Here is a 27,071-nt window from a genome sequence, read left to right as displayed (position 1 = left end):
CGGGGAAGGGAAAGAGGGAGACACTTCCCGGAAGTGCTGGTATCCATGGAGACCGCTCCAGGAAGGACGCGTTGCCATGGCACCGCCGCCGTTGGACCGACAGGGACGTGTATTCCGCATCCCGTGAAGATGGATGATAACACGGAGGAGCCCGAGGAGGATGTAGGGGACGACGACGATGACGACGACAGAGACGGGGACGAGGAGGAAGAAGAGGAGGAAGAGGAGAAGGAGGAGGGGAGCTGGGTGCGCCGGCGCCACTTACAGCGTCCCGAGTCTCAATCAAGAGCCAAACTAGATCTCAGAACATCGCGTGAATTCGATGCGATACCCGAATCCGACCGGAGCTCCTCGGAACAGTGCCGAGTAGAACTAGGGACTTCCGCCCTTATTGGCCCCTCCTATTTATCCTGGAGCCCCGAGGAGGTGGCTGAATGGATCGAAGTGCTGGGCTTCCCCCAATACAAGGTAAAGGGGCAAAGACACCCGTCTGCCCTTTCAGCAGGGGTGTTGCTAGGTTCTTAAAAGATCCGGGGCACAGGCCCATAACACAAATTTGTGTGTGTGTATGTATGTATATATATATATATATATATGCGCATGTCTAATATGTGTGTGCTGTGTGTGCATGCAGTGTGCTTGCATGTGTGTATAGATTACATACATACATAAGTGCACTGACCCCCCTCCCCACTTCAACTCAGACCCCGATTCAGCAGGTCGGAAAACATTCTGCTTCTGCTCTGGCCAATTTGTAGTCAGACCACTTCAGCTCAGCACCAAACCTGAATTTGGAAAAATTAGTCTTTATGCTTCCTGTTGACTACCATGGGAAATTAGGAAAAAAACTGTAACCTTTTTCTCTTGGTCAGAACTGGATAATTTCAGGCATAGTAGCCCCCTAGAAGGGGATTACACCTGCCCAATGTCAGAAAAATAGGTGCAGGGTTTATATTTTGATTTTCTTTTAAAGCGAACTGCCAATAACATTTTAATTTCTTGGAAGAATTGGATAAAAATTTCAGGATTCATTGCCCCATCAGAGGAGATCATCTCTGCCAAATTTCAGAATGCTAGCCATAAATTTTTTTGTGCAAGGGTGGCCTTGACATTTTGAGGTCTCCAAAAGAGAACATACTTATCTCGCTATGTTCCTTGTGGACCATTGTTCTGAAAATTACAGACAGCCTACAGTTGTCCCTAAGAAAGAAACCAGCAAAGTTTCAGAAGGATAGGTGCAGCAGTTCATGTGGAAGGGGAGTTCTCCAGTTTGGGAGAGGGAGTGATTTGCTTTCCTTTCCATTCACCCCTTCCCTGATAGTTTTTGGGTAAATCTGTATGAAAATGCACAGGTCATTAGAGGTGTTCCCCAGGCAAGAAACCTACAAAGTTTCTGAAGGATATACATGCATTCTAATTTAGAATTACTAGAATTTATTTGCTTTTCACCAGTGTCAGCAGCAGGGGAACATGGGTGGGGAGGTACTATTCCACTCATGTCCTGCTTGTGGCTTTCCTATGGGCATCTGGTTGGCCTCTGTGTGAACAGAATGCTTGACTAGATGGACCTTGGTCTGATGCAGCACAGCTCTTCTTATGTTCTTAGAAAGTGCCTCTGAGCATGTGCAGAATGTTCTTCTTTCACCACTGAGCACTTACATCCTCCCCCTACCAATTCTATTCCCCTCCATGCAACCATCCCTCCTCATCCTACCATCCTCCAGCAATTCTTCATAAAAACAGATGTCTTGCTTTGTGCAACTGCTCTCTACCTCCTTCTTGTTATGCACAAGCTCTCATTGTATCTTCTTCCCCATAACTTCATTTGTGCCAAGACTTCACCAGGATTCAGCCAATGAGTCTGTTTTCAAAACTAGGGCTAAGTTATGGAGAAACTCTGAGCATGTACTAAGTGCCTTTCCCTCACCACTAAAGCTAGAATTCACGCAACCCCCCCCCCTCCGGCAACCCACAAATGACAAAACATGCATAGGACTGAGCCAAAAGGGTAGTCAATTCATTAGACAGAATTGGCTAAGGGCTGTATTAAGCTTGCAGTACCATGCTCACAACTCAGGACTTATTTCTGAGTAAACATGCAGAACATCAAGGTGCAAACCTCCCTGCAAAAGTAACTGGAATCCTATGCACACTTGAATGAGGATAAGCCTCATTAAACATGATGGGACTTCTCAGTAGGCATACATAGGATTGAATAAATTAGCAATATTTATCTCTCCTCCACTTAAAAAACAAACCAAAGACTTCTTTTTAAAAAAATTAAAGCTTTCTGTTCATAGAAACATAGGAAGCTGCTTTATACCGAGTCAGACCCTAGTCCATCTAGAACTGACTGGCAGCAGCAGCTCTCCACAGTTTCAGGCAGGATTCTTTCCTAGCCCTACCCAGCGATGCTGGGGATTGAACCTGGGACCTTCTGCATGCCAAGCATGTGCTCTACCACTGAGCTACAGCCCTTCCTATTGCTGGATAATGGCAACTGACAAACAAAACAGCCCCAGATTTGTTTCTCTGCAACCATGTGAACCCACTCTTCTCAAAGACTTGAGTGAGGAGAAGGAGAAAAACCAGCCCTCTTGTCTGTTTGTGTAAAGTCAAATACTGTTCAGAACTTCTCTTGCCTGCCGAAGAGAATTCTCTTTAAGAATTCCCCAAGATATGCTCTGGATGGAATAAAGAAGAGAAAGAAAGAAAGAAAGAAAGAAAGAACCAACAGGATAGGGGAAGGAGGAAGAAAAGAAGAATGGTGATTGGAAAGGGGAGGGTAGAGAGTTCCCTAAGCCAAGTGGCTCCTTTCAGAGGAATTTAGGAGGTGATGCAGGGTTTGCAAGGATTGCACGTAGTTAAAGTAACTTTATGAGGTGAGGTGGTAGAGGGCTTTTTCTAGCTTTTTTAAAACTGTAGAACCTGTTTAAAAGCCTTAGCAGTTCCTTGATCATGATGCCACATATTCCTAACCCTCCTTTTGGAATAATTTGAGTTCTACAGCTATTTAGGAGAAATTAAAGTGGAGGGGGAGAAAGAAATTTGTGGAGGCTGATTGGATCCTTTGCTGTACTGAAGCTACTAAACTTATGCAGAAGCCGAAGGTTCCACTTTGGGGCAGTAAAATCAGGTGCTGTGTGAAATACCAGTATTTCACATGGAGCTCTTTCTTCCTTTCCTTCTCCCTCTTCAAAATTTCATTGCAGGCACGCTCCCAACAGTTGGCATGCAAGAACAGAAAAGTAGGGGGAGAGAGGTTTTTTGCACCTCAAAACAAAGCAAAAACCTACACCAGAGATTAGGGATAGTGACCTCCCAATGTTCACCTTAAACACCTGATGATTAAGATCTCTAATCCCCTGTGTGGCTTGACAGTTTTTACTTTCTTAGACTTTGAGAAAAGGAAACTTTACGCATGGCTAGCACAAAAGGCACTGGACCTAACTGTCTGAAATTTGGTAGATTCAGTCAGCTCCATGGGGCCTGCTAGGTCCCCAAATTCCATGAATTTATGTGGAAGCACAAATAAATTATAGCTCTTTACTTTTGACAGATTTTCTTGGAAAAAGCAAATTTTACCTGTGGCTAGCACAAAAGCCACTACCCCTAACTGTCTGAAATTTGGCAGGCTCAATCAGCTCTGTGGGGGCTGCCAGGTCCCCAAATTCCATGCATGTACATGGAAGCACAAAAAAATTATGGCACTTTGCTTTGACAGAGTTTCTTGAAAATAGCAAATTTTTACCTGTGACTAGCACAAAAGCCACTAGACCTAACTGCCTGAAATTTGGCATATTCAATCAGCTCCATGGGGGCTTCTAAGCCTCCAGATTTCATGTATTTATCATACAAACTAAAAAAGTCATGGCCGGGTTTTTTTTCAATGCAAGTCAATGGGAAAATGTAAAAAAATGGCAATTAGGACAGCTGAAAAGATCCGGGGCACAGCTAAAAAAAAAGATCCAGGGCCCATGCCCAGGTGGTCCTTCTTATAATGATGCCCCTACCTTTCAGGGAGGGGCAGGCAGGCTGGGGCCATTTCGGATGGGAGCATCACCAGCCAGTGAGAGCTTCATCTGAGCCAAGGATCAGCGTGTTTTGGAGAGAAAAAACACCCTGCTCAACCCCAAATAATAATAATAATAATAATAATAATAATAATGAGAAGGGTGACCCCGAGCCTGTGCAGAATGCTCTTTAGTTGCACAGCACAATCTTAACCAATCTTCATATATGGCATTAGGGATGATGGCTTCTGCTTCATAAAATGAATCTTCCAAATTAGCTTAAATTCAGGCACATTTTTAAAACTTTTTAAATTCTTGTTTATTTATTCGAAGCATTTTTATCCGGCTCTTGAGTCAAAAGGCTCCCACAGAGGCTTACAAGAATCAGTAATTAGACAATCCCTGCCCTCAGGCTTACAATATAAAAAGTCACGACACACAAGGAAAAGGGATTGAGAGAGGAAAGGAAAAAAGAATTATGGTGATGGGTGATTCAGTTGCCCAGATCAATGGGAATCTATTCTGAAATAAATTGTACTCAGGTTTCAACTGCATACATCTATTGGTCTTCTGGGTGGGTATGTTCTTTGCTGGCTTGTTCCTCTTTTCTTTCTTCACTTCTCCTTTTAAATTCAAGCTTAATCTGTTTCTTCTCCCAACCCTCAGGGCAAGATGTTTCCTCACAAGGCCTTATGATGGCAGTTGGGGGAGACGGAACACTACTGAGAACTAGATAGTGGCAGCTCACAAAGTTATTTTTTTAAGGAATTAAGTACAACTAAATGTCATGGTGTCGGAGGTGGAATAAGATGGAGGGATGCAAGGTGTCGGGAGGAGAATGAGGTCATAAGGGTAAACATGTAAAAAAAACATGCAATAAAAAGGTGTCAGTGTGAATTGCAGTTAATCTGGATTATTTTGGGGGTGGGGGGAAGACAAGTAAAAACCTTCATCATCATAGCCTTTACTGTAAGAGAGACTGTCGGGATGAGGGACATACTTATGCAGAGAAGGTTTCAACCAAGACCTGTGAATCCTGGCTGGTGTGTCATGATGGAAACTCTGGGGTTTGCTTCATGGGACTGGGTACCAAAACACATCATATTGTTTGTTACCTAGCAGATAGAGGAGCATATTGGTGGAAGATTTAGGATATGCTCAAGATAGGAATTTGGAGCTGCTCATTCACTGAGGATGCTATCCATTGCTGAATAAATTCTGTCATTGATTGATGCTAGTAGTCTACTGGATTGCATCATAATTTCAGCCAACAGTGAACAATTGGCAGACTGGAATCAAGATCCAGATCTCCAGTACCTGTTTTATGAAGTGCCGAACTATTAACAATGTAAAGATAAGTCCTTGCATATGTGGGAAGATAATCAGGTGATACGGTGAATTTTTGGACCTACTTTCAGTTCCTTACATGTCACTGGGTTAAGTAAGTTAGTTGTGGTGCAGGGGGAGTCATATTTTTCCACTTCTCATACCATATGCTATGCTGTGTAATCTTTCCTATTTTGTTTTAAGTAGGAATGCTTTACTACAAATTTTATCTCTGGCCGCAAACTCATCCACGTAAACTGCTCAAATCTACCACAGATAGGGATAACTGACTTTGAGCATATGAAGGTAAGAGCACAAATCTTCTCTGCAGTAAGACAGCTTTGGTTGTTGTTATATGACTGTTGAAACACAGTTGCAAGTGATGTAGGAATATGCACTACAGTACAGAGATGGATTTTTTTTCACATATTATTTCAGCTTTCTTCAACATTGGGTGCTTCCACAGTAGTTCAATCCATGTAGACCTAGACTGGTGCAGCACCATTATCAGTGCCTCTTTCCACACCATTCTGCTTTCATATTGCACCACCTGCCTATATCACCACCATTATGTTTCCTGGCCACCTATAATATGCCAAATATGCATATCAGTACCACCCATTTCTGCAGTTGCAGCATGGATGGTGATTGTGAAATGTTAGCAGATCAAAGAGCTTGATCTATAGAACTAAATTTATAATTCAGCTTCCAGCTGATTATAGATGAAAACTAACTTTGTTGTGCTAAAGGACCCTACTATGGAAACACCTGTTTAATATCCATTTTGTTCACATATCTGGCATATTAAGTGTGTTTTTGTGTTCCTTTTTAAAACACGGGTAACTGTAGAAAGTAAAAAACAACAACCCCAAAACATGTGTCCTGCGACACAGCCATCTACCTTGGGGATACATTCCAAAAAGGTGTAGCCTTGTTGATCTCTTTGTAATAAAACAACTAAAAGTCTAAGGGGCAGATTAGATGTGATGGTGGCAGATCTGTGTAGCAACAGAAAGTTGGGACCTTTTGCATGCAAAGCACATGCTCTGCGCCACTGTGCTATGGTCCCTCCCCTCCTTGCTGTTTTATCATGGGATAGCAGGATGAAAGCTGTGTGGAATCAGAAACTGAAGGAATCTTTGCTTTTGTTCCACTCCCCATTCCTAATGGAGATTTTTTTTTTTTAACTTCCTTTTGCTTTTCAGGAAGTTTCACAGCATGTGCGAGAACTGCTGGAAATAGAGGAGCCACCCTTTGTCAGAAGCATTTCTCTCCCCCGCAGAGATAACATTGGTTTGTTTCTAGAGCAAAAATCTCGGACTGGAACACGAAGTGATGCTCTTACATATTCTCAGTTTATCCAGGAAGAAGGATTACAGGCATTTGAGCCACAGCCTCCAAGTCCACCGCATGAAGATTCCCAGCATGAAGGTCCACAGCAAGCTAGTTCAGTGTTCTCAAATAAATAAAAAAGATTGGCATTGTTTTTACAGATATTTTGGATGTAACCCTTTAAGTTTTCTGTGGTTCCTGTTTACTGAGCAACTAGTTAGACAACCTGATCTTAAGAGGCAATTTTAGTGGGAACAAAGCAAACAGAGGCATGCTTTGCTGCAATTTAAGCAATATCCCAATCCAAAAGATAGGACACTCATACAGTTGCTGTTGTGTCAAAATAATACCATCCATATTCAGAGGAGTTTGTTCTTACTGGAGTTTATCCTGCAGTATTCTTGTTGTCCCTTGTGATGGCTCATACAGTGGCTAAGAACTTACACTGGTGGCTAACATATGCTGTGAAAGTCCAGGTTCAAACTTCACCCCAGCCATGGACCCATTAGGTAGCCTTAGGCAAGCTACGCTCTCTTATCATCAACACCACCAGAATAATACAGAGTTGTAGGTATTACTAAGATTATGTATATTTATTACATATGAAGTGTTTTGATACATACCCAGATTTGTTATATCAAAAACTGCATCTGGAAGTTCAAGCAAGACAGATGCCAGCCATTTCATGCTACAATACAAAATGCTTCATAACAGAGAGCATCTGGATAAAGAGTTACTTATTACATGAGGAGGAATGCAGATAAACGAACAGTTTTAGGTTCAAGATTTCATTGTTGGCATTTTTGCAGTGCAGTCCTATTCATGTTGCATAAACCTTACCCCTTATGTTCCTGCCTAATATCTGTGATCATCAGAGGGAACACTTCTGAGGGTGCCACATGCTCCTGAGGTTTTCCTTAGGAGCACTTGCAGTAGAGCATTTAGTGTTGCGGCACCCACCCTCTGGAACACTTTACCAACTGACGTTAGATAAGCCCCCACAGTTCTGATATTTAGACATCTTCTTAAAACTCATCACTTCACACAAGATTTTCCTTAAGCGTGACCCAGCAAGTTAAGGTTTGTAGCACACAGTAGAGTGTGCCGTTTAATTGCTGATTAATTTGTAGTGTTGTTTTTATTGTTCTATTTATTATTGTTTTGATGCCATTGTATTTTATCTTCACCACAGATACCTCTGTATATAAATTTGAATAATATGTTCACTCAGAAGTAAGTCCCATTCTGTTCAATGGGGATTACTCTTAGGTAAGTGAGCATAGGATTGCAGCCTTAGAGAGCCCCTATGGCCCCTAGACAGCATAAGGATCCTGCTGTTCTCCATGCCCAAAGTTACACGCATGGAGGAGGAGATCTAACTGTGGATCTTCCTGCCACCATGGAGGAAGAAAACAGGAACTTCCAACACTAGAAGTTGCTGGATCATAACCAACATTGTTTAAAAGATCTGTCCAAAGCATTTCTTTAGAAATGTGTTCCACTGATTTCAGTGGAGTGCCTTTTAAAGTGAACTTGCTTAGGATTGCGGTTTTATAAAGCATGGGTGGGGAACCTCAGGCCCAGGGGCTAAACCTGGCCTCCTGGGGACCCCCAGATGGCCATGCCCCCTTTCCCCCATCAGCCAATCATTTGGTGGTTTCTTAGCTTTTGTGCAGTTTTTGCCCACTCTAAAAGCGTGACGTGCTTCTCCTAAGACTGAGTTACTAGCAGCAAGAGTTTTAAGCTACAACATGCTGGGTTTTTTTTTGTATATTTGGCCCCACCCACCACTGGAATGCAGCCCCTGAGCTTCTCCAAAATTCAGTTTGGCTCTTGGGCTGAAAGAGGTTCCCCACCCCTGTGATAAAGGAAGAAGTACACTTCCTATTTTTCTCCTATCCTGAACCAGGGCAACTGGTCATCACCATCATACTGCAAGACCACAAAGGATACTTATTTAAACCAATGGTATTAGTTTTGCTATTAGTCTGGACAAGAGCAAAGGCAGGTGGAGGAGCACAGTTTAGCTACATGGAAGGCCAAAGAACCAACGCTCTTTAATAGTTCTGTTAGTGTTGCTATTCACTTTATTTCACGCTAACATATAGATTAATAAGATTGCCTCCATAATTTTTTTAATGCCAGTCATGCAATTCAGTTTGTAGATTTACTTTCTTCTTTGCATCCGTTCCTGATTTGCATTGCATAATCTCCTCCTCCACTGACTTTCATTACAAATTACTACTTGGATTCCTGCAATGCATGCAGTTAGAAAGGGTTATAGCCACTACTCCCAAAATTCTTTTAGTACTGAATATAAAAACAAAAAACTTTTCTGTGGTTGGAAATCACATAATAGTTCATTTACGTCTCTTCAGAATCAGTACTCAATGCCTCTTCTACTTTGCTTATACAAGTCCCACTGATGCTACAATTCAAAGACCTGTGGGGATTAAGGAGCACAGCTGAAAGAGGTATCCTTTTAGAGGTAGCTGACACGGATTCTTCGTTGTTTGTGGATGATACTGCAATCATGTTATAGTAGAATGAAGCAATGTTGTCCTGGAAAGATGTACTTGTTGCAAGAAATTGGCTAAGAGGCGAGTCTTTTAGCTGTACTGTTGTCAGGTCAAAGCAGGGGAAGGAACTAGAACAGACAATGTTATCTATAGGTCTCTGAAGCTGTAACCAAAATTAGTTCTGTTCTTAACATTTTGGCATTATAAAGGCATTAAACATGGAAATGGGAGAATTTAATAACCAGTGAATCCCTTTTCTCCTTCCATGGAAGCACCACTAAAAGAAAATAGACACCCACAGAACAGAACATCCAGGTACCTGCCTTCTTCTAGTTCTGAAAGCTGTTCAAAAAGTGACAAAACAGATGTGACATTAAATGCATTTGCTGTATCTGCTTTCACCTTATTTGTATTTATTTACATCACTTTTATACTGCCCAATTAGCCATGTCTTCTGGGTAGTTAACAACAGCAGCAAATGGAAGCTTCTGTTCTGGTCTATTAGCACCGGGGTGGGGGGGTGGGGATATCATCAGAACTACAGCATTAAACCCCATCCCCATGCACCATACTCTGAATCCTGCTTGTTCCCTCCCCGTCAACAGCTATTATTAACAGAAAAAAACAGATACTGAATTTGTGAGTATCTTGTCTGGGCCTAAAGAGGAAGGGAGAAAATGACTGAATAGGACAGCAACGTAAGTATGGCTCACATTAGGGCCATTTTGAATATCACTGCTGTTGGAAATGCTGGCAGGAGCTCTGCGTAGGGCTGTAATGTTTGAGAATTGTTCATGCCATAGATTCCAAATGCATAGGGACTTTCCATACCACTGCTACATATATTTAGTAGCCATGGCTGTTGGACAGAAACCCTCCTATACAATCAGGGTTATCTAGAGGACAATTGACTACAAAGTATTATGGAATCACCACATGTGGAAGTATTTCCACTGACCTCCACATAATGACTTAACTTCAGAATTGACTGCCATCTCAAGCATAGACTAACCCCAGACATGAAAAATACAGGAATATTTTCCATCTTCTGAAAGATCTCTGCATCTTCTAGAAGTTTAAATGGAGCCAGAGATTGGAGAACAAAAAAAATCAGGGCAGCAGGATTGTCATCTTTTTGAGAACACACCAGGGGCTCTTTTATTTGGAAAGCCTGTTTCAAAACAGAGCCATTTCACAGAATCATAGAATAGTAGGGTTGGAAGGGGCCTACAAGGCCATCGATTAAATATCCTACTCCTAGATATTATAAATGTCTAATCATCAGCCTTTAAAAAAAATATTCAGTAGTGCAAAATTAAACTCCAATATTTCCAGTTTGACTTTACTTACTCATTAGGTTCCAGGGAGGAAGCAAAGGCTTGGTTAATAAAGCTTTCAGAGTCTAGAAATGGTGGTGGTGATTTATCTTCTTCAAGGCCTATGGCTGTATCCTCAGGAAAGCACACTTGATTGAGTAAGACCAGGGCCCTCACATAGGACAGCTGCTGCCAGGTGTAGCTATTGAGAGCTGCATAGAACACAGCTGCTAGCCACTTCATATCGACAGTAATTTCCCCTATAAAACAAGGGAAATTGGCTATTATAGATATAAAACATTTCATTCACCATATATTGAGGGTAAGCCTGTACAACATTAGGCACACACCAACTGCAGCTTTTTCCCTGTCAATTTGTGACCCCCCCCCCCAGGAAAATGCCAAATATCCAGTGTTTGAGGCCTTTCCCCACTTCTGTGTGGGAACTGTCCTGCCCAATCCCATCAAAAGTGAGAATGGGACAGGGAGAATGCTTGCATTAGTTCCCCGCCCCTGTGGATTTAGACTTCATCTATACATGCCACAAAATGAAGTAGTTGAGTTCTGAGGCAACTATCATATTGTGACTACAAGGTGGAGAAAAAACATTTTTAATGCTCTTTCATATAAACAACTCCCTGTGTGTATAAAGCTAGCACAGGAAATATGCTAGTTTTTTTTTACTTGCAGGAAATGTTGCTTTTGTATGGGGGAAGCATTACAAAAAAATGGCCTCCCTCAGCTCCAGCTCTCTCTACTATCTCATTTTGCAGCATGTGTGGATTGGATGTTACTGGCATGGGCTGTTAAAGCCGATTTTTACCCAGCTGCTGCAGCCAGCCCTAATGCATTGTGCACCTGCATCTGGGGGTGCCTCTCTGGGCTGCAGAGAGATCAGTCGGTAGAGAAACAGGGAGAAAGGGGTCGGAGTAAGTGACCAATGGAGATGCAGACCTGTAATGTTAGGGAGAAGAGAGAATGCTATGGAGTGGTAAGAGAAAAGGAGGAAGGGTTAGCAAAGAGAGGGGTTCAGAGAGACAAGAGTGTGTGCTATGGGGTAGAGAGGAGAGGGGGTTGACACATAAAAATCAGAACAAAAATACCCTTCTGTGGTAAATGTTGCAGTGTGGCCCTCTAGTACTAAGATAAAAGTGGCCCTCAGAATGATTTGATTTGTGCACCCTGATCTAGAGCTTGGCAAATAACTTGTTTCACTTCCTCCCTGACAAATACAACTGCCTGGCTAGAGTGAAAGAAATTAGCTCAAAGCAAAAATATACTGAAACACATCTTTTCACATAGGCTGCAAAGTTAAGAAAAGAGTTCATCTACCGTTTGGGTTACAGGGACATGTAGCCTGAATAACAGCTGGGTCTTTGAGAGCTTCCACAACTGTCCTGTTAGCCTCCCAAATATGAAAAGGGCCACTGTCTGTGAACTTGTACTGTGGCCTCAAAATGGAATTGCAGGAAAGGAGTTGCTTCAGCCTGAAAGTAAGTAAGAGCAGAGTAATTCAGGCAGATCATGGTTTGCAGAAGAGGAATGATGAATATCTGTAGAATAGCACTCATTCTACCAAACCCTGTTAATTTCCCCAATCCTGTCCAGTGCCCTTTTGGCCAGCATTTGCACAAAATAAGGAGCTATTGTACGTATATAACTTCTGTCTTCAGGCTGCCAAAAATGCATTTCTTTTATTTATTATATTTCTGTACGGCCCAATAGCCAAAGCTCTCTGGTGGGAGGTTCACAACAGTTAAAACCATAAGATACAACAACCTGATAAAACATAAAACTACAGTATAAAACCACAGTAACAACCACCAGCAGCATAAAGATATTAAAACACAATAACAGGTTTAAAACAATAAAAATGAATGGGGGATAAAGTGGCCACTTATGCATCACCACAAAAGGTGACAAAAGAGGGCACAATTTATAAGTATCAGTACAAATCTAGATATAATTACTATAAAGGGAGAGACCACCGCTCAGTGGTAGAGCATCGGCTTTGCATGAAGAAGGTCCGAGGTTCAATCCCCAGCTTCCCCAGGTAGGGCTGGAAATACTCCTGCCTGAAACCCTGGAGACCCGCTGCCAGTCAGTGTGGACACTGCTGGGCTAGATGGACCCATAGTCGCTGTCAGTATAAGGCAGCTTCCTACGTTACTGTAATTTAAATAGAAATACAATACATCTTATCTTTAAATCAGACTTGGACTGGATAGAGGACGCCTTCGAATAGAGGACTATCCTCTATAAACTAGGACACATGGCCACCCTGGATGGGGAGGGAGAGCTGTCTGTAGTATGCTGGGAGTTATAGTCCAACATATCTGGAAGGCACCTGGTTGGGGAAGACTGCATTATGGTGAAAAGGAGCATATTACCATGTTAATGTTTGCAGTCCAAGGCATATGATTGCAGTACTAGTCTCGGAATCCCGAAGTACATATGAGCAAAATTCCTAGATCCAATTCCCAGGTAAGGGCGATAGTAGTAGGCGGGTGGGGTGTTGTGTTTCCATGGTACCAGCTTCACCTGGCTTGCAACTTTGTTGCGATGTTTCCCCAATCGCATCTCCTCCTTTTCCAGTTTCCACAGTGCTTAAAGTCCTGGCTTATCATTGCTGTAGCCTGGGGCTCTGTGCTGTTTCCACTGAGCTCTAATTGAATTATTTTCTTGATGGCTGGATGGAGTCTGGGTGGAGTCTAGGTTGGGTCTGATTACCTCATCCGTGTTCCCTCCTCCTCCTCTTGCTGAGTCCCCACTCCCTCTCCCCCTTTGCTGACAGAAACATACTTCCGGGTGGGGTGGGGGGATTGGAAATGAATATCGTCAGACTGGCAGGGCTGCTGAACCAATCAGAGAGCTCCCCCCCCCCCCGCAGTCTCTACTCCTCTTAATGGCAATCTCGGGAACAAGCCTCATTGACCACAGCAGGAGTTATTTCTGAATAGACTTCTCGGACATATGCCCAATTCTGCCCGTTTTTTTCCCTTTCCCTCTAAATAGCAAGCTACCGCATTAGGAGACACCCTTAAGGCTACTGCATTAGCAGACACATGCTAAGTCGCTATCTTATTATCACACTATTGCACAAGTCTTCCATCAATACACATACCCTCCACGTCAGTATGTTGCTAGGACTCCATCAGACAGTCACAAAATAGCACTAACACGCATGGGTGCTATCGCACAATAGCGCATTACTCCAGGGGTGCCTACTGACTCCTGTTGAGGTCAAGGGGGCTTGTTCCAGAAAATGTGCTATAGTGCTATTGTGAAATTTAGTGCATGTTAAGTGCTATTTCGCAATTTAGTGATAGAGTCATAGGAAGAAACTGACATAGAGGGTGTGCATATTGATTGAAGACATGCGCAATAGTGTGATAATGAGATAGTGACTTAGCATGTAATATGAAAACTAGACTATGATGCTTGTGGCATTGTTTCCCTGGTCCAAACGACACAAAGGAATATTAGCCGTGGATCTTCCCCACATGTAGTTCTGGGGAAGTGACCTGAGATAAACCTGATTTTCAGGCTGTAATGGGAGTACTTGGTTGCCTGCAATAGGCTTATACACACTAGTGTTCTAGCGCTTATTTTCAATGATGTTTCCTGGACTGCAAGGAGGTCAAATCAGTCCATCCTAAAGGAAATCAACCCTGACTGCTCATTGGAAGGACAGATAATGAAGCTGAAGCTCAAATATTTTGGCCACCTAATGCGAAGAGAAAAGTCCCTGGAAAAGACCCTGATGCTGGGAAAGACTGAAGGCAAAAGGAGAAGGGGACGGCAGAGGATGAGATGGCTAGATAGCATCACAGATGCAATGAATATGAACTTGAGCATGCTCCGGGAGAGAGCGCAGGACAGGAAGGCCTGGCGTGCTATGGTCCATGGGGTCACGAAGAGTCGGACACGACTGAACGACTGAACAACAACAACAACAACAACTCTCAGCATCCTGCTCCAAAACGGCAATGAAACTTCCAGAAATCAGGGAGGGAAAGGGTTGGGTCACTGAGGTCACGAGCAACACACCCACAAAGGCCAGGCTACACGCCCCATGGGTAGGACTATGATACCGAACCCAGTGCAGTTGTGGAAACAGGTCAGCAATGGAGACGAAGTAAGCTGGAAAAGTTGGACTATAACCAGTGTCAGAAGAAGTGGTTTTTCCGCAATAAAATGTGGGGCTAGTGCTGAATGGCCACCACATCATGGAAACACAGAGACTGCACTGCGCAGCCAGGTTGGAGTAAATTGCTGGTAGAAACACACCCTGGTTCACTAAAATAGTGACATGTGGCCAGTAAGATCTACCAAGACTTCCAGACCAGCAATGGCTTACATTCTGAGGAAACAGATACTTGTAGCTTTTAAGTAAGAAACCATGTGGAAGGAAACATGCATAATTTTCATTTTTTTCAAATCAAGCTAGCTCTGATGTCATAACGCACAGTACCTGGGCAGAGGGATTGCAGTGACGAGGCTGTATATAATACAATATTTTTTGACCACATCCTGAACTTCTGAGCAGATGTGTGGGAGGTGAGATGGAAGACAGCAAAGAAATACAATATCTGCCCAGCCCACCAGCTGTCTGTTGTTGTAGAAGCAGTCAACTCCCACCATCTGGAATTCTACTGGAAAAGATCAAAGAAAAAAAGGAGGAATAATTTCTGGTTCCACTTTATTTATTTATTTGTTTGTTTATTTATTAAATTTCTTAATCGCCCATCTGGCCAGTCACCTGGCCACTCTGGGCGATGTACAATAGTACAACAGTTTAAAACAATAAAGTTCCACATTAAAACATCGTATTTCTAAAAATACCTTAACCCACCCCAAATGCCTGCCTGAACAACCACGTTTTTAATGCGTGGTGGAAGCTCATTAAAGAGGGGGCATGGTGGAGTTCCCTAGGGAGGGAGTTCCATAGAGGGGCGGCCATCACAGAGAAGGCCCTCTCCCTCATCCCCACCAGCCTAGCTGTCCTGGCTGATGGGACAGAGAGAAGGTCATCCGATGCTGATCTTGTTGAGTGCCTGTCTGGTGTTGCTGGGGGCGCTCCAAAGATAGGCTGTGCCAGAACTGTATAGGGTTTTAAAGGTCAAAACCAACACCTTCAATTTGGCCTGGAAAAAAATGGTAACCAGTGCAACTCCTTCAGCACTGGAGTGATGTGATCATGCCGGTGGCTGCCTTTATTCAGGTGAACCACTGCGTTCTGCACCAGCTGCAGCTTCTGAACCATCTTCAAGGGTAACCCCACATAGAGCACCTTACAGTAGTCTAAACGAGAGGAGACCAAGGCATGTACTACCGATGGGAGCAGATGGTCGGGAAGGTAGGGGCACAGCCGCCGTATCAGATGGAGTTGGTACAGCGCTGCCCGGCTCACAGCTAACACCTGAGCCTCCATGGACAGTTGGGAGTCTAAAATGGCCCCCAGGCTGCGGACCTGGTCTTTCAAGGGTAGCTGTACCCCATTCAACACCAGGTCAACATCTCCCAGCCTACACTTGTCTCCCACCAAAAGTACCTCGGTCTTGTCAGGGTTCAGCTTCAGCTTATTCCTCCCCATCCAGCCACTCACCATCTCCAGACATTTGGACAGGGATTCTACGGCCAGCCTTGGTGAAGATTTGAACGAGTGGTAGAGCTGCGTGTCATCTGCATATTGATGACACCGCACCCCAAACCTCCTAATGATAGCCTCCAGCGGCTTCACATAGATGTTAAATAGCATTGGGGAGAGGATGGAACCCTGTGGCACCCCACAAGTCAGCGGCCACGGGTCTGAAACCTCCTCTCCCAGTGCTACCCTCTGGTACCTGTTGGAGAGGAAGGACCAGAACCACTGTAATACGGTGTCTCCAATGCCCAACCCCTCCAGGTGGTCCAGGAGGATACTGTGGTGAACAGTATCAAAAGCTGCTCAGAGGTCGAGAACAAGGAAGGAGCTTTCACCTCTATCCAGAGCCCTCATAACAGTGCCTGACCACTAAGTGCCTTGAGGCTGCAATCCTGTGCAGATTTATCTGGGAGTAAGTCTCATTTGAGCATAGAGGGACTTCCTTCTGAGTAAACATATCCAAGATTGCACTGTTAGGCTGTGAGACCCCAAGCACACAACATGCTTTGTTTATTTGAATGTATAGCATACACCATCCCACCTGAAGTTGGTAATAGTATGCTGATTAATTTATTCCACCCCTTCTGTTTTATATGTAGACCAGGCCCAAATCATGCAGAACGAGGCAGTAGAAGCCCAATCTGGCAGAGCTGACTGTACCAGTTCAAACCGCAGATGGGGTATGCCATTTTTGAATACTTCCCTGCATACAATACTTCATGCAAATAAAAAGCTAATGCATGAGGGCAAAAGGTTGCTGCTCAGTTCATTCCCTGCTTTGCTAGGTGTCCACTTACAGGTACATGTTTGTACAAGGGAGCATTTTAAAAAATGGATCCCTCATCTGCTCTAGTCTCAAGTGATAGAGCCCATTATGCCACCTCGATTCCATCTCATTCCATGTGGGAATGTGGATGTTATAATTCATGTTTGTAGACAGACATTCAGTCATATACATACAACACTGCCTCATATTTTGGCAAGTCTCCGGGGAAGGGAATTCCAAAGAAATGAGGCAGCCACTGAGAATATTTCTCCACAGAACCTTGGGATCCTGACCTGGTGCATAATGTACTTCAGAGGACTTTCCCCATCAGTCTTAAGAGTGGTGGAAGTGGTGTCTCAGATAGGCTTGGCCCAGGTGTTGTGTGTGTGTGTGTGTGTGTAATTTCCTCTCAAATACATTGATATGAAGGGAAATGGCCCACAACAGTAATTAGATGGTCTCATTATATCCTGTCCCTCTCATCCAATGAGACTTGAGAAACTTGGATTAGAGATAATGTTACATAATTCGGGTCATTGAAGTTATAGAGCAGCCTTCCCCAACTTGGCACCCTCCATTTGTTTTGGACGACAACTCCCAGCATTCCTGACCATTGGCCATGCTGGCTGGAGTTGATGGGGACTGAAATCTAAAACATCTGCAGGGCACCAGGTTGGGGAAGGCTATAATGGAGAAATAACGCCTCTAAAACATAAATTAAAAAATACAGAAAAATAAACCCCTGGCACTATTTCAAAAACTCTGATTTAAAGCCTATAATTCACAACAGCCAACCCTAGGAACTGGCCAGCATTCAAAAGCTATTAAAAGCCTTTTAATAATCTTCCCCCTCTGTATCCTCAGAGATGATTATGGAAAAGAAATTAATTATTCTAAGCATCCATCTACTGTCCAGTTTTTCCCTCTGTGCGTATACCTCATTTGGGATAACGGCCTTGCATCCAGATATTTTGAATAAAATTACTGTACACGGCAACATATCGCACTAGTCTCCTGCATCGATTTCTGTGCTTTTGGGGGACATTTCAGAATAAAGAAACAGAAAATAATTTCTGCAACAGAACCTATACATGATTAACTGAAAAATGTTGCTTGAGCAATAGTGACTTTTCAGATTAATACCAAGTCAGATGGTGAACATGTATATCAACCCAGGCAAGATTTTTTTTTAATCTTGCCTTAGTTGATATTATATGTTATAGAAGCTCACTATCAACTCCTACTGAGAAGCTCAGGCCTGACTGCTCTTGTACACATGAACTTTGTTGGCATCATGCTAGTACCTTGTCCAATTTGTTTTATTGCTCTGGAATGGCACACAGGGCAGCTGAGACCAAAAGAGTCCCATGGTAGGTGTGAGCTGAAAGTGCCTGACCTACTTAAAATCACATGGAAGTATACTAGCTACCTGTATGTACATGGAGTCCCTACTACTGGGAGTGTAGCTCAGTGGTAGAGTACATGCTTTGCACGCAGAAAGTCTCAGGTTCAATCCCTGTCATCTCCAGGTAGGGCTAGGGTCTGATTCAGTGTAAGGCAGCTTCCTAGGTTCCTAAGTCAAAGCTGTGTGTCCTCTATGTTAATTGAATATCTATCTATCTATCTATCTATCTATCTATCTATCTATCTATCTATCATCTCATTTATATCCCGCCTTTGTTCCTCCAAGGAACTCAAGGCGGCGTACTTAATCCTCTTCATCCATTTTATCCTCACAACAATCCTGTGAGGTGGGTTGGGCTGAGAGTCTGTAACTGGCCCAAAGTCACCCAGTGAGCTTCCATGGCCGAGTGGGGACTAGAACCCAGATCTCCCGACTCCCAGTCCAACACTCTAGCCACTACACCACACTGGCCCTCATGTGGGTAGGCAAACAATGGGAATTCTGGAGAATGCAAAAACCTTCCTGACCTCCTAGTCACCACCATATTCAAGCAACCCACATGGGTAACTTGAATGAGCCAGTCTCATGTCCTGGCAGGAAATATCCTCCAATCCTGAAGCCTCCAGATAGACAACTAGGTTAAGGCATCACCTGATTACCTTTGCAGTCCCACTCCCTTTTGTTCTGGAAACTTCCTCCAGATTGACTTCTTGGAAGTATGGTGTCAGGGTGGAAACTGAGCCCAGAGAGCCCCAGAGCAGTTCCGATTCTGAGGAGGAACAGCAATCCGTGGGAGTGGAGCCAGCTCATCCCTCACAGGCTCAGCACCTGGCAGAGATTCCTTCTGCCAGCATTCCAGAGATAGTGACCCGGGTAGTGAGGGAGTGCAGGAGGGGGGCTTCTTAGATGCTCAACGCAGACACAAAGAGCGACGAGCGATGGAGGGCGCGGAAAGGAGACGTAGCGCCCATTTGACACGCGAGCAACGGCCGCCTCCCATGGACCCAAGGGAAAGAGGGAAGATCTCTCCCTAGCCCATAAGTTCTGGATCTTCAAGTGACTCTCTTTCAAACGGGGATCAACTGCCTGCCTGAAGCTTAGGCCTCGCTGCTGTTCCTTGCTATAGTCGCTGGTGATTAGCATCAAAAGAGTCATTAAGTTGTAATGGGATTAAAGCTTTGAAAAGAATTCCCTTTTGTCTGTGTCTTGAGTTGGCTATTGGAATCTACTGAGAGAGGCCACCAAAGCGTTCCTGACATATGGCTCAGGTAGACCATGCAAAGATATCAACCTATAGCCAGAGATAACTCAGTCGAAGAAGCCAGGAGTCCCAGGAAGGCTCCTATTGGTTCCAGAAACCAAGTTATTATTTATTTTACTCTACCACAGCTCCATGATGCCCAAAGTCGTTGCCTCTTTTGTGGTCTTTGCTTGTGCCCTAGAAGTTCCCTCAGTGTGATCATGGGACCCGGCCCACGCAGAGGGCTCCACTGTGTTGGCCTGTGAGTCTCCCAGGGCTTACTTGCCACACTTCCTGCACCTCATGATCTGCTCCTCACACTTCCCAGGCTTTCCTTCCTTGCCTGTGCTACCTTGCTGCCTTGTATATGCAGATCATGCCTCACATCCTGAGAATCACCCATTGTTGCATATAGACTATGTCCATTTCAGTGGTGATGCCTAGCCACACTGGGAGCTCAGTTGCCTGCCTCAGGGGTGCTCCAGGGGCGTCTGCTTTGCATAGGTGGCCACTGTCATGGGGCTGCGGATCTAGGGTGGCCATGTGTCCCCTTTTACAGAGGACGTTCCTTTATTTGAAGAGCTGCCAGAGGACTGTCCTCTATTTTGAAGGCATCCACTATTTGAAATGCTGTCCAGTCCAAGCCTGGTTTAAAGATAAAGAACCATCAGAAGGAAGAGCTGGGCCTTGAAGTTGCCCATCAACAGCACCTGGACACTAGACTGAGCAAGACACACAGGTCACCTGGTCAGTCGTCTGCACTATGGTGAGATGTACTGTATTTCTGTTTAAATTATAATAGTTATTTCTAATTTGTATCTATACATAACAATTAGCATATGCACATTTTATGTAAACTGGTGTCCTCTTTTTTGCTGATGCATTTCCTCTTTTTTGGTGATTCATAAGTGGCTACCCTATGTAGACCTTGGTGGATATATCCTTTTCGACCTAAGGGATGAACCCATTCCTCGCAGTGGAGTTAAGTAAGCAGCGTGACTGTTAAGAATGTTGGCTTTAAGCTCAGTGTTTTTTTTCCCTTTCTGGTCACCAAACTAAAATCCAAGGGCATTGACTAAGGGTCTGTGGGGCCGATCTAACTAGCTTCCTTCCCTTGCTTCTTCCCCATGTTGGTTATTTTTCTTGGGTTAGTTAGAGTTTCCAGGAGCGGCACTGCTACAGTGCCCTCCATTTCTGAGCTCTATTTTGCACCTGAATTCTGCAAGCTTCTAAGTCATCGTGGACAGCCAGGAAGTGAAGCATGTTGCTTTCCCCAGCCTCTGAAACAGGTAAATATTTGAAACTGTGCTGGTTTCATTTCTTCCTTTTTCTCCTGATATTGTTCTAAATCAGTGGTGCTGAACCTCAAGCCTAGGAGTGAAATTCGACCCTCCAAGGGTCCCAGTCTGGCCTTCTGGGGTTCCCCAAATGGCCATGCCCCCCAATGCTAAAACGCAGTGAAATGCCTCTCCTAAGACTTAGTTACAGGCAGTGAGAGCTTTAAGCTAAAATATGCTGATGTTTTACATTTTGGGGGCCCTGCCTCTTTTGCGTTTGATCTTGCCAACCACTGGAACACATCCCCTAAAGGCTTCTGTGAAATGGAATTTGGCCCTTGGGCTGAAAGAGGTTCTCCACCCCTGCTCTAAATCTACCCATTCTGCGCCTTGCATGGCCCACCCTACGCCACTGAAACTCATTCTCCTGTTGCATTTAGGTCTCCAAAGCAGTGGGGCAGCTAGGGCAGGATCTTGGGGCCAAAGTCCAGGGCCCCCCCAAATCACTGTCCAGAAGTGGTGATGGGGCAGCGGCAAACAGGACTAGTATTAACACCTGGGCTGGTGTGGGCACGCAAGGGCCCCCTAGGGCTGACATTGGTTGTTGCAGCATCCTTTCTTTGTCAGTGTTCCCGAGCAAATTTCTCCACTTGAGTCCAGCACAGCACATTGTCTACCATGGGTGCACCACACCTAGGCAAAAGATCCCATTAGTTTAGTGTCCTTTGCATGCACATGTATAGATGTGAGTTCGCATGGATGTGTGAATGAAGACGAGCAGGAGCAGTCCTAGCAACATAACCTATGACTTCATTGGGAAAGATGAACAGAAGAGAGAAAACAGAAGCCTGTGGGTTGGTGGGTGAAATAATCCATTATATTTCTCTTATTTTAAAACTTATTATGTGATTATATTTTATTTGGATTTTATGGATCCCTCTTTTCCTTCCCAATCCCAAGAACTCAGTGTAGATAATAACCATTGGGTGTGTTAAATGGTGGCTTTGCCTTAGCGGAAAGCACTTCTGCTTATGTGAGTCGCGGTCCTCATTCCTCAGAAGCAGCTTTTCTGGCAGAGATGGGGACTCAAATGGGTTGGGGGGACTGGGAAAAATCAAGTGCCCTGATGAGCATGAGCTAAAGCACATAAGATGAAGTCACCACTGGATACAACCCAACACTTATTATTCCTCCTAAGGACAACTCTGAGGCACATTGCTATTAGTCTTATGTTGTTTTTAACAATGTATGTGGAACTTTATCAAACTAGGATTTGAACCCACTTTCCTGGTCCAAATTCAACATTTAATGTAGCAGACAAAACCAGCTGTTGCTTTTAACCAGTGTGGGTAACTTGTGGTTTTTTTGGAGCCATTTGCAACTGGCAGTTAGAAGTCTGAAAGGAGGAGAGCAAATCAAAATGTTGTAATCAGGAAATATATCCCATGCTGAAAGCAAATAGCTTTTAGAGACAGGTTTTTAAGGGACATGCATGCAGAATTGGACTTTTACCATAGAAGGAGTGGCAGGTTAGGCAAGCAACCTAAATATGCAGGCAGGAGTGCGCTCAAGTTTTTTGTGTGGATATGCCTGATGTAAGTACCTGACTCTTACATAGAGTTTCTGGTCGCCTTGTGGAGATCTGGATGTTCTTTCCTGGAATGCTGCTCAGCTGTAGCAGCATCCTGACCAGCTGTTTCCCAATATGGCCTCCACCAATAATCCCAATCTTCAGGCATTCTTCTTTCTTCCTGAGGAAGGACACAAAACAGCTCTTGTCATTCTCCTAACTCTCACCTGATATGGCCTGTGGGTTTCCTGGTTTGGCCCCCGCAGTTTTTTTCCTTGGCCCCACCCACTCTCCCAGGAAGGGTAAATCTCTTAACTCTAATCAACTGCTGATCCGAGATCTTTCTTTTCCCTGCTTAGCACTGAAAAAGGCTCCCTTTCTCAGTGCTTAGCAGAAAATCCATTAACGAAAAAAAGAAGACAGAATTGCTGACCGGTGCCTTCTGATATGTAGTGCTCGGAGCCCTCTGTCTGGAAGCACCCATAGCCCTAAAAGGCCAGTTTGCCATCTACCAGTCATTTTAACCCTCACCAAGAAAGGAAGGATACATATTCCTTGCCTTACCTGGTGGCCTGGAGCAGTTTGCACAAGAAGAGCGCATGGGCACAGGCATTCACCGCCAGACCTTTGGCACGGCATTTCAGACGCAGCAGGGGCTCATTCGTCCCTGCCCCATACTCTGGCTGAAAGGTCTTCAGGTTCACCATAATATCAGCCATCTTGAGCTTGAACAAAAGCCTTCCACGGAGAAGGGCAGCTGCAATGGCAGTAGAACACTCATCCCTTTGTACTGCTCAGAGGGGCCCACCCTTTCTGCACGTGTACCACAAGTCAAGTCAAAGGTGTGAGATGGTTCAACCGTAGTGTACACTATAACACATGTGCAGCACCCAGAGCCTTGGGGTGGTTTTGCTTCTAGTCTATTTATTTATTACATGTATTAGTCCCTTCTAACTGATAGTGCTAGGAGCATCCCATGTCCTCTAGGCCAGGGGTAAGCAGAAGAGGACTGGATCTACTGGTAGATCTCTGGGTGATTTGCAAGACATCAGCAAGGTCTGGGCTCAGAAGTTTATGGTCTTTTGCCCATGGCTCTGGTTGGTAGATTTCAGGGTTCCAGTAAAAAACTAAGTAGATCCTGCAAGCCTGAGGTTTGCCTGTCCCTGCTTCAAGCAATGTATAACAATTTAGTCAACAAAAAATAAAACACAAAGCAAAGAATACAATTACATCTCAAATCAAGTACATTTCAGCAAGTGCACAGCACATGCCAGCCTCCCACTTAAAAAAAATTAAAAGAAGTCTTCAGAAATAGAATAAAATTCAAGAGGGGCAGGGAGCCTGATGGGCACCAACAGAGATGTTTACAGGCACATTGGTGTCCACAGGAACCATGTTGGAGACCACAGTCCAAAGGTATAGGGGAGTGCTGTAAACTCTGTGCTGCAGCCGGACAGCCTTATTCATGAATCTTTTTTTTTTTTAAAGGAAGTTTCTGCCTTAAAGGGAGTAGAGATATGCATGAAAATACAAGCTATACTTGGTGAAACGTCAGAAACCTTAAGACTGGCTCAGTGGGATTTCCAGTGTAAGATGTTAGGGTGCTAGTGCTCTGCATAATTCATCCCTACCACGCTCCCGTGTAGCAGAAGCAGAACTGTAATAAATGAAAGTAAACCTGTACACATCGTTGGCTCTTGTTTGCCTAACATGCACAGATTATTGCATGAGGCTTTTTTGTGGCACAGAATGAGGCTTTTTTGTGGCACAGAATTTTGAGTTAATGTGGAAGACTTATTTTGTACCAAGAGTACAAAAGGCAGGGTTTGAAATTAGAGCAGAAGCAGCGTCATATTACTCACCTAAAGGCCTTTTTGGTTCCTGTGCTGGATCACATACAACTAGAACCGTAAGAGGAATAAAACACCTACAGTAATAAACACACAAGCAACACTTAGAGCAAGATAAATCGCAGGGAGTCTAGGATCTCAATCCAGCACACAGGGGCTACCCACCTGGCCCCAAAGCAGTTCCCAGCAGTGGTGGGTGCAGCCACATCATTTTAGATCCTGGTCTCACAGGGAGCAGGGGCTTTAGACAGTCAGGTGTATTTCTTCACTTGTGAAGCACACAACTAACTTTTATCTTCTTCCCCCCACCCCATCATTCCATGCTTTACAACAAGTTCTGGTCACCCCACCTAAAAAAAAGATATTGTAGAGCTGGAAAAAGTGCAGAAAAGGGCAACTAAAATGATCAAGGGGCTGGAGCATCTCCCTTATGAGAGAAAGTTACAACAGCTGGGATTGTTTAGCTTGGGAAAAAGGAGGGTAAGGAGAGACATGATAGAGGTCTACAAAATGATGCATGGTGTGGAGAATGTGGATAGAGAGACATTTTTCTCCCTCTCTCAAAACACTAGAACCTGGGATCATCCCATTAAGCTGATTGGTGGGAGATTCAGGACAGATAAAAGGCAGTACTTCTTCATACAGTGCATAGTTCAACTATGGAATTCGCTACCACAGATTGTAGTGATGGCCACCAATTTGGATGGCTTTAAAAGGGGGTTAGACAAATTCCTGGAGGAAAAGGCTATTGGTGGCTACTAGTCTTGATGGCTACGTGCTACCTCCAGTACTAGATGCAGTGAGCCTATGTACACCAGTTGCTGTGGAACATGGGTGGGAGGGTGCTGTTGCGCTCATGTCCTGCTTGTGGGTTCCTGGTCAACAGCTGGTTGGCCACTGTGTGAACAGAATGCTGGATTAGATGGACCCTTGGTCTGATCCAGCATGGCTCTTATATGCTTATGCTTCCACATCCCTGTTAGAACAAAACACTTCTTTGCCCTATCTGATAATAAATACTCTGAGCATGTGCAGTTTTGATTTTAAACTCACTTAAATTATACTACCATGACTGCAGGAGTAAAATGGAGTTTCTGCTGCCCTGATGCCACACATTTATTTGGGAACAAGCACTTCATTGTTAAAAGTAAAAAAAAATTGTAAAAGCGAGCATCTGTAGCCATGCACAGGGTCAGCCAGCCACCTCCTGACTATACAATGTTTTAAAAAATAAGAGATGGATGCTGTGGAGAGCAGCATCAGTACTGGTATGCCCCAACATGCCCATGCCAGCCCAGGTGCTGACACAATGCCCGTTTGCCACTGTGCCCATCACCTGCCACTGTCTGTGTGGTCAGTATGAGGGCCCCTGGACTGCTGGGCCCTGGACATTAGCTCCAAGATCCAGTCCTGGCTGCACCCCTGGTACGCAGCCCAAAGAACCCTCCTCTCCCATTCCCCTGCTGCCTTTTTGGCATGAGCAAAGACACAGGCAAATGGCTTGAATGCCCTGCTTCCCAGTGTAAACAGCAGCAGAAACTGTATGGGGCCAAGGTGCAGGTTACAGGGGGAGACCTCTGACAGTGTCTCTGCTGCTATTCGCATGGGGGATAATAGGGTTTCACAGCTCTTGGGCGTGCATCAGCAGGCGGAGTTTACGTTGCTGGTCCTTCAGCCCCTTGCTCAGTTCAAGATATAGCTTCCTAAAACATTAGTTGCTGACAAGGGCTTTAGAGTTCCCCAAACGAGAATAATTATATTTGAATGCAAGGACCAACCTTGCCCCAAAGAAATACTGATGGCCAAGGGGAGCACAAGAACTGGGAGGGTGGTGGTGGTGGTTGTAATCTCACCTAGTTACCAGGTTTCACATCTGCTGAAAACACCGGGCAGCAACAGAGCACCAAGTTCCCTTTCTTACAATGACCTCCCGGCTCCTCCCCATCAACTGCCAGTCTGGACTGCAGCCCAGATCACAATCCAAACAAAGTGCTGTCGTCATGGCAAATGCTTAGTCACCGAACCTTGTTTCTAGAAGCCTTTTTGCGATTGGTGACTTCATAGTGGCAGCCTTTAAAAGAGACAGCGAACCATTTCTAGCCTTGCATAGAATCCAAGCCAGTAAATTTTTGAACAGCTCTAAAACGTAAAAATTAGATGAAGGCTTCAATCCTAAATTCACATACCTGGGAGTAAGCTTCACTGAACACTATAGGGCTTACCTCCAAGTAGCCACGTATACGATTGTGTTGCGACTTGTCAGAAGCTAAACTTGTCACAGCTTTAGATGTTTGAATTGGCTTTGAAATCTTGGGTTTAAGTTATCCTTTTGAATGTGCACTGCTAGGGTATCTGAAGAGTGTTAAAAGGCTGGCTTTTTCCACTCTTTCAAAACATGGTTTACACACAAAAAGTGGAAAACCTCAACATTTTTTTTAAAAACCTATAATTCTAAACTACTTTAACTTTTAAAAACTATACTGAATCAATCTAGACTAAATTGTCCCTAATGCCTTTTGAGGTTTGCTCTCCTTTCAAAATACATATTTATTGAATGTATACCCCACCTTTCAACATAAAACACATTTCTAGGGCAGCTTACGAAAAGCAAAACGTTGTTGTGCCTTACCTTTCATTCTAAAGTAAATGAATGTAGTTACATAAAAATATAATTCTCAAACTGGTCGCAGCAGAATAATTTGATTGACATACGTGTTACTAGTCCAGTGTAATCCTCACACTAAGGCTGTTCTCTTCAAATATTGTAAAACAGGGATGCAGAATCTTAAGCCCACAGGCCAAACCCACTG

At 44.2% G+C, this 27,071-nt stretch overlaps 2 protein-coding genes across 3 annotated transcripts; one reads left to right on the top strand and one right to left on the bottom strand.

Moving 5' to 3' along the window:
* Positions 1-54: 54 nt before the first annotated feature.
* On the top strand, positions 55-9,590 carry SAMD15 (sterile alpha motif domain containing 15). The gene is made up of 3 exons (XM_084841678.1): positions 55-468; positions 5,547-5,645; positions 6,545-9,590. Exons 1-3 carry the CDS (start codon positions 130-132, stop codon positions 6,806-6,808), a joined length of 702 nt encoding a protein of 233 aa, XP_084697804.1. The 5' UTR covers positions 55-129; the 3' UTR covers positions 6,809-9,590.
* On the bottom strand, positions 8,738-26,208 carry NOXRED1 (NADP dependent oxidoreductase domain containing 1). 2 transcript variants are annotated; one of them, XM_084841639.1, is made up of 7 exons: positions 26,115-26,208; positions 24,274-24,338; positions 22,456-22,592; positions 14,981-15,161; positions 11,839-11,993; positions 10,541-10,766; positions 8,738-9,318 (listed from the first exon to the last, which is right to left on the bottom strand). In XM_084841639.1, exons 3-7 carry the CDS (start codon positions 22,523-22,525, stop codon positions 9,036-9,038), a joined length of 915 nt encoding a protein of 304 aa, XP_084697765.1. In that variant the 5' UTR covers positions 22,526-22,592; positions 24,274-24,338; positions 26,115-26,208; the 3' UTR covers positions 8,738-9,035. The 2 variants fall into 2 exon arrangements, with proteins under 2 accessions (XP_084697765.1, XP_084697757.1); XM_084841631.1 differs by lacking the exons at positions 24,274-24,338; positions 26,115-26,208 and adding an exon at positions 22,976-23,198.
* Positions 26,209-27,071: the final 863 nt, after the last annotated feature.

Source organism: Heloderma suspectum, chromosome 1 (genome assembly GCF_057233095.1).
Source record: "Heloderma suspectum isolate Gila_16-S chromosome 1, 16-S_ref, whole genome shotgun sequence".
In the NCBI taxonomy this organism is placed as follows: Eukaryota; Metazoa; Chordata; class Lepidosauria; order Squamata; family Helodermatidae; genus Heloderma; species Heloderma suspectum.
The sequence above is the reverse complement of the archived record's forward strand: the minus strand, read 5'-3'. Positions and strand labels throughout refer to the sequence as shown.

Coding starts and splice junctions, on each gene's coding strand:
- SAMD15 (XM_084841678.1), top strand. CDS start 130: ATGGATGATAACACGGAGGAGCCCGAGGAGGATGTAGGGGACGACGAC. Junction 469..5,546: donor TGGGCTTCCCCCAATACAAG/GTAAAGGGGCAA, acceptor TGTTTTAAGTAG/GAATGCTTTACTACAAATTT. Junction 5,646..6,544: donor CTGACTTTGAGCATATGAAG/GTAAGAGCACAA, acceptor TTTGCTTTTCAG/GAAGTTTCACAGCATGTGCG.
- NOXRED1 (XM_084841631.1), bottom strand. CDS start 23,130: ATGGCTGATATTATGGTGAACCTGAAGACCTTTCAGCCAGAGTATGGG. Junction 22,593..22,975: donor AAACTGCTCCAGGCCACCAG/GTAAGGCAAGGA, acceptor GTCCTTCCTCAG/GAAGAAAGAAGAATGCCTGA. Junction 15,162..22,455: donor AAGGCGACCAGAAACTCTAT/GTAAGAGTCAGG, acceptor GATCTTTTCCAG/TAGAATTCCAGATGGTGGGA.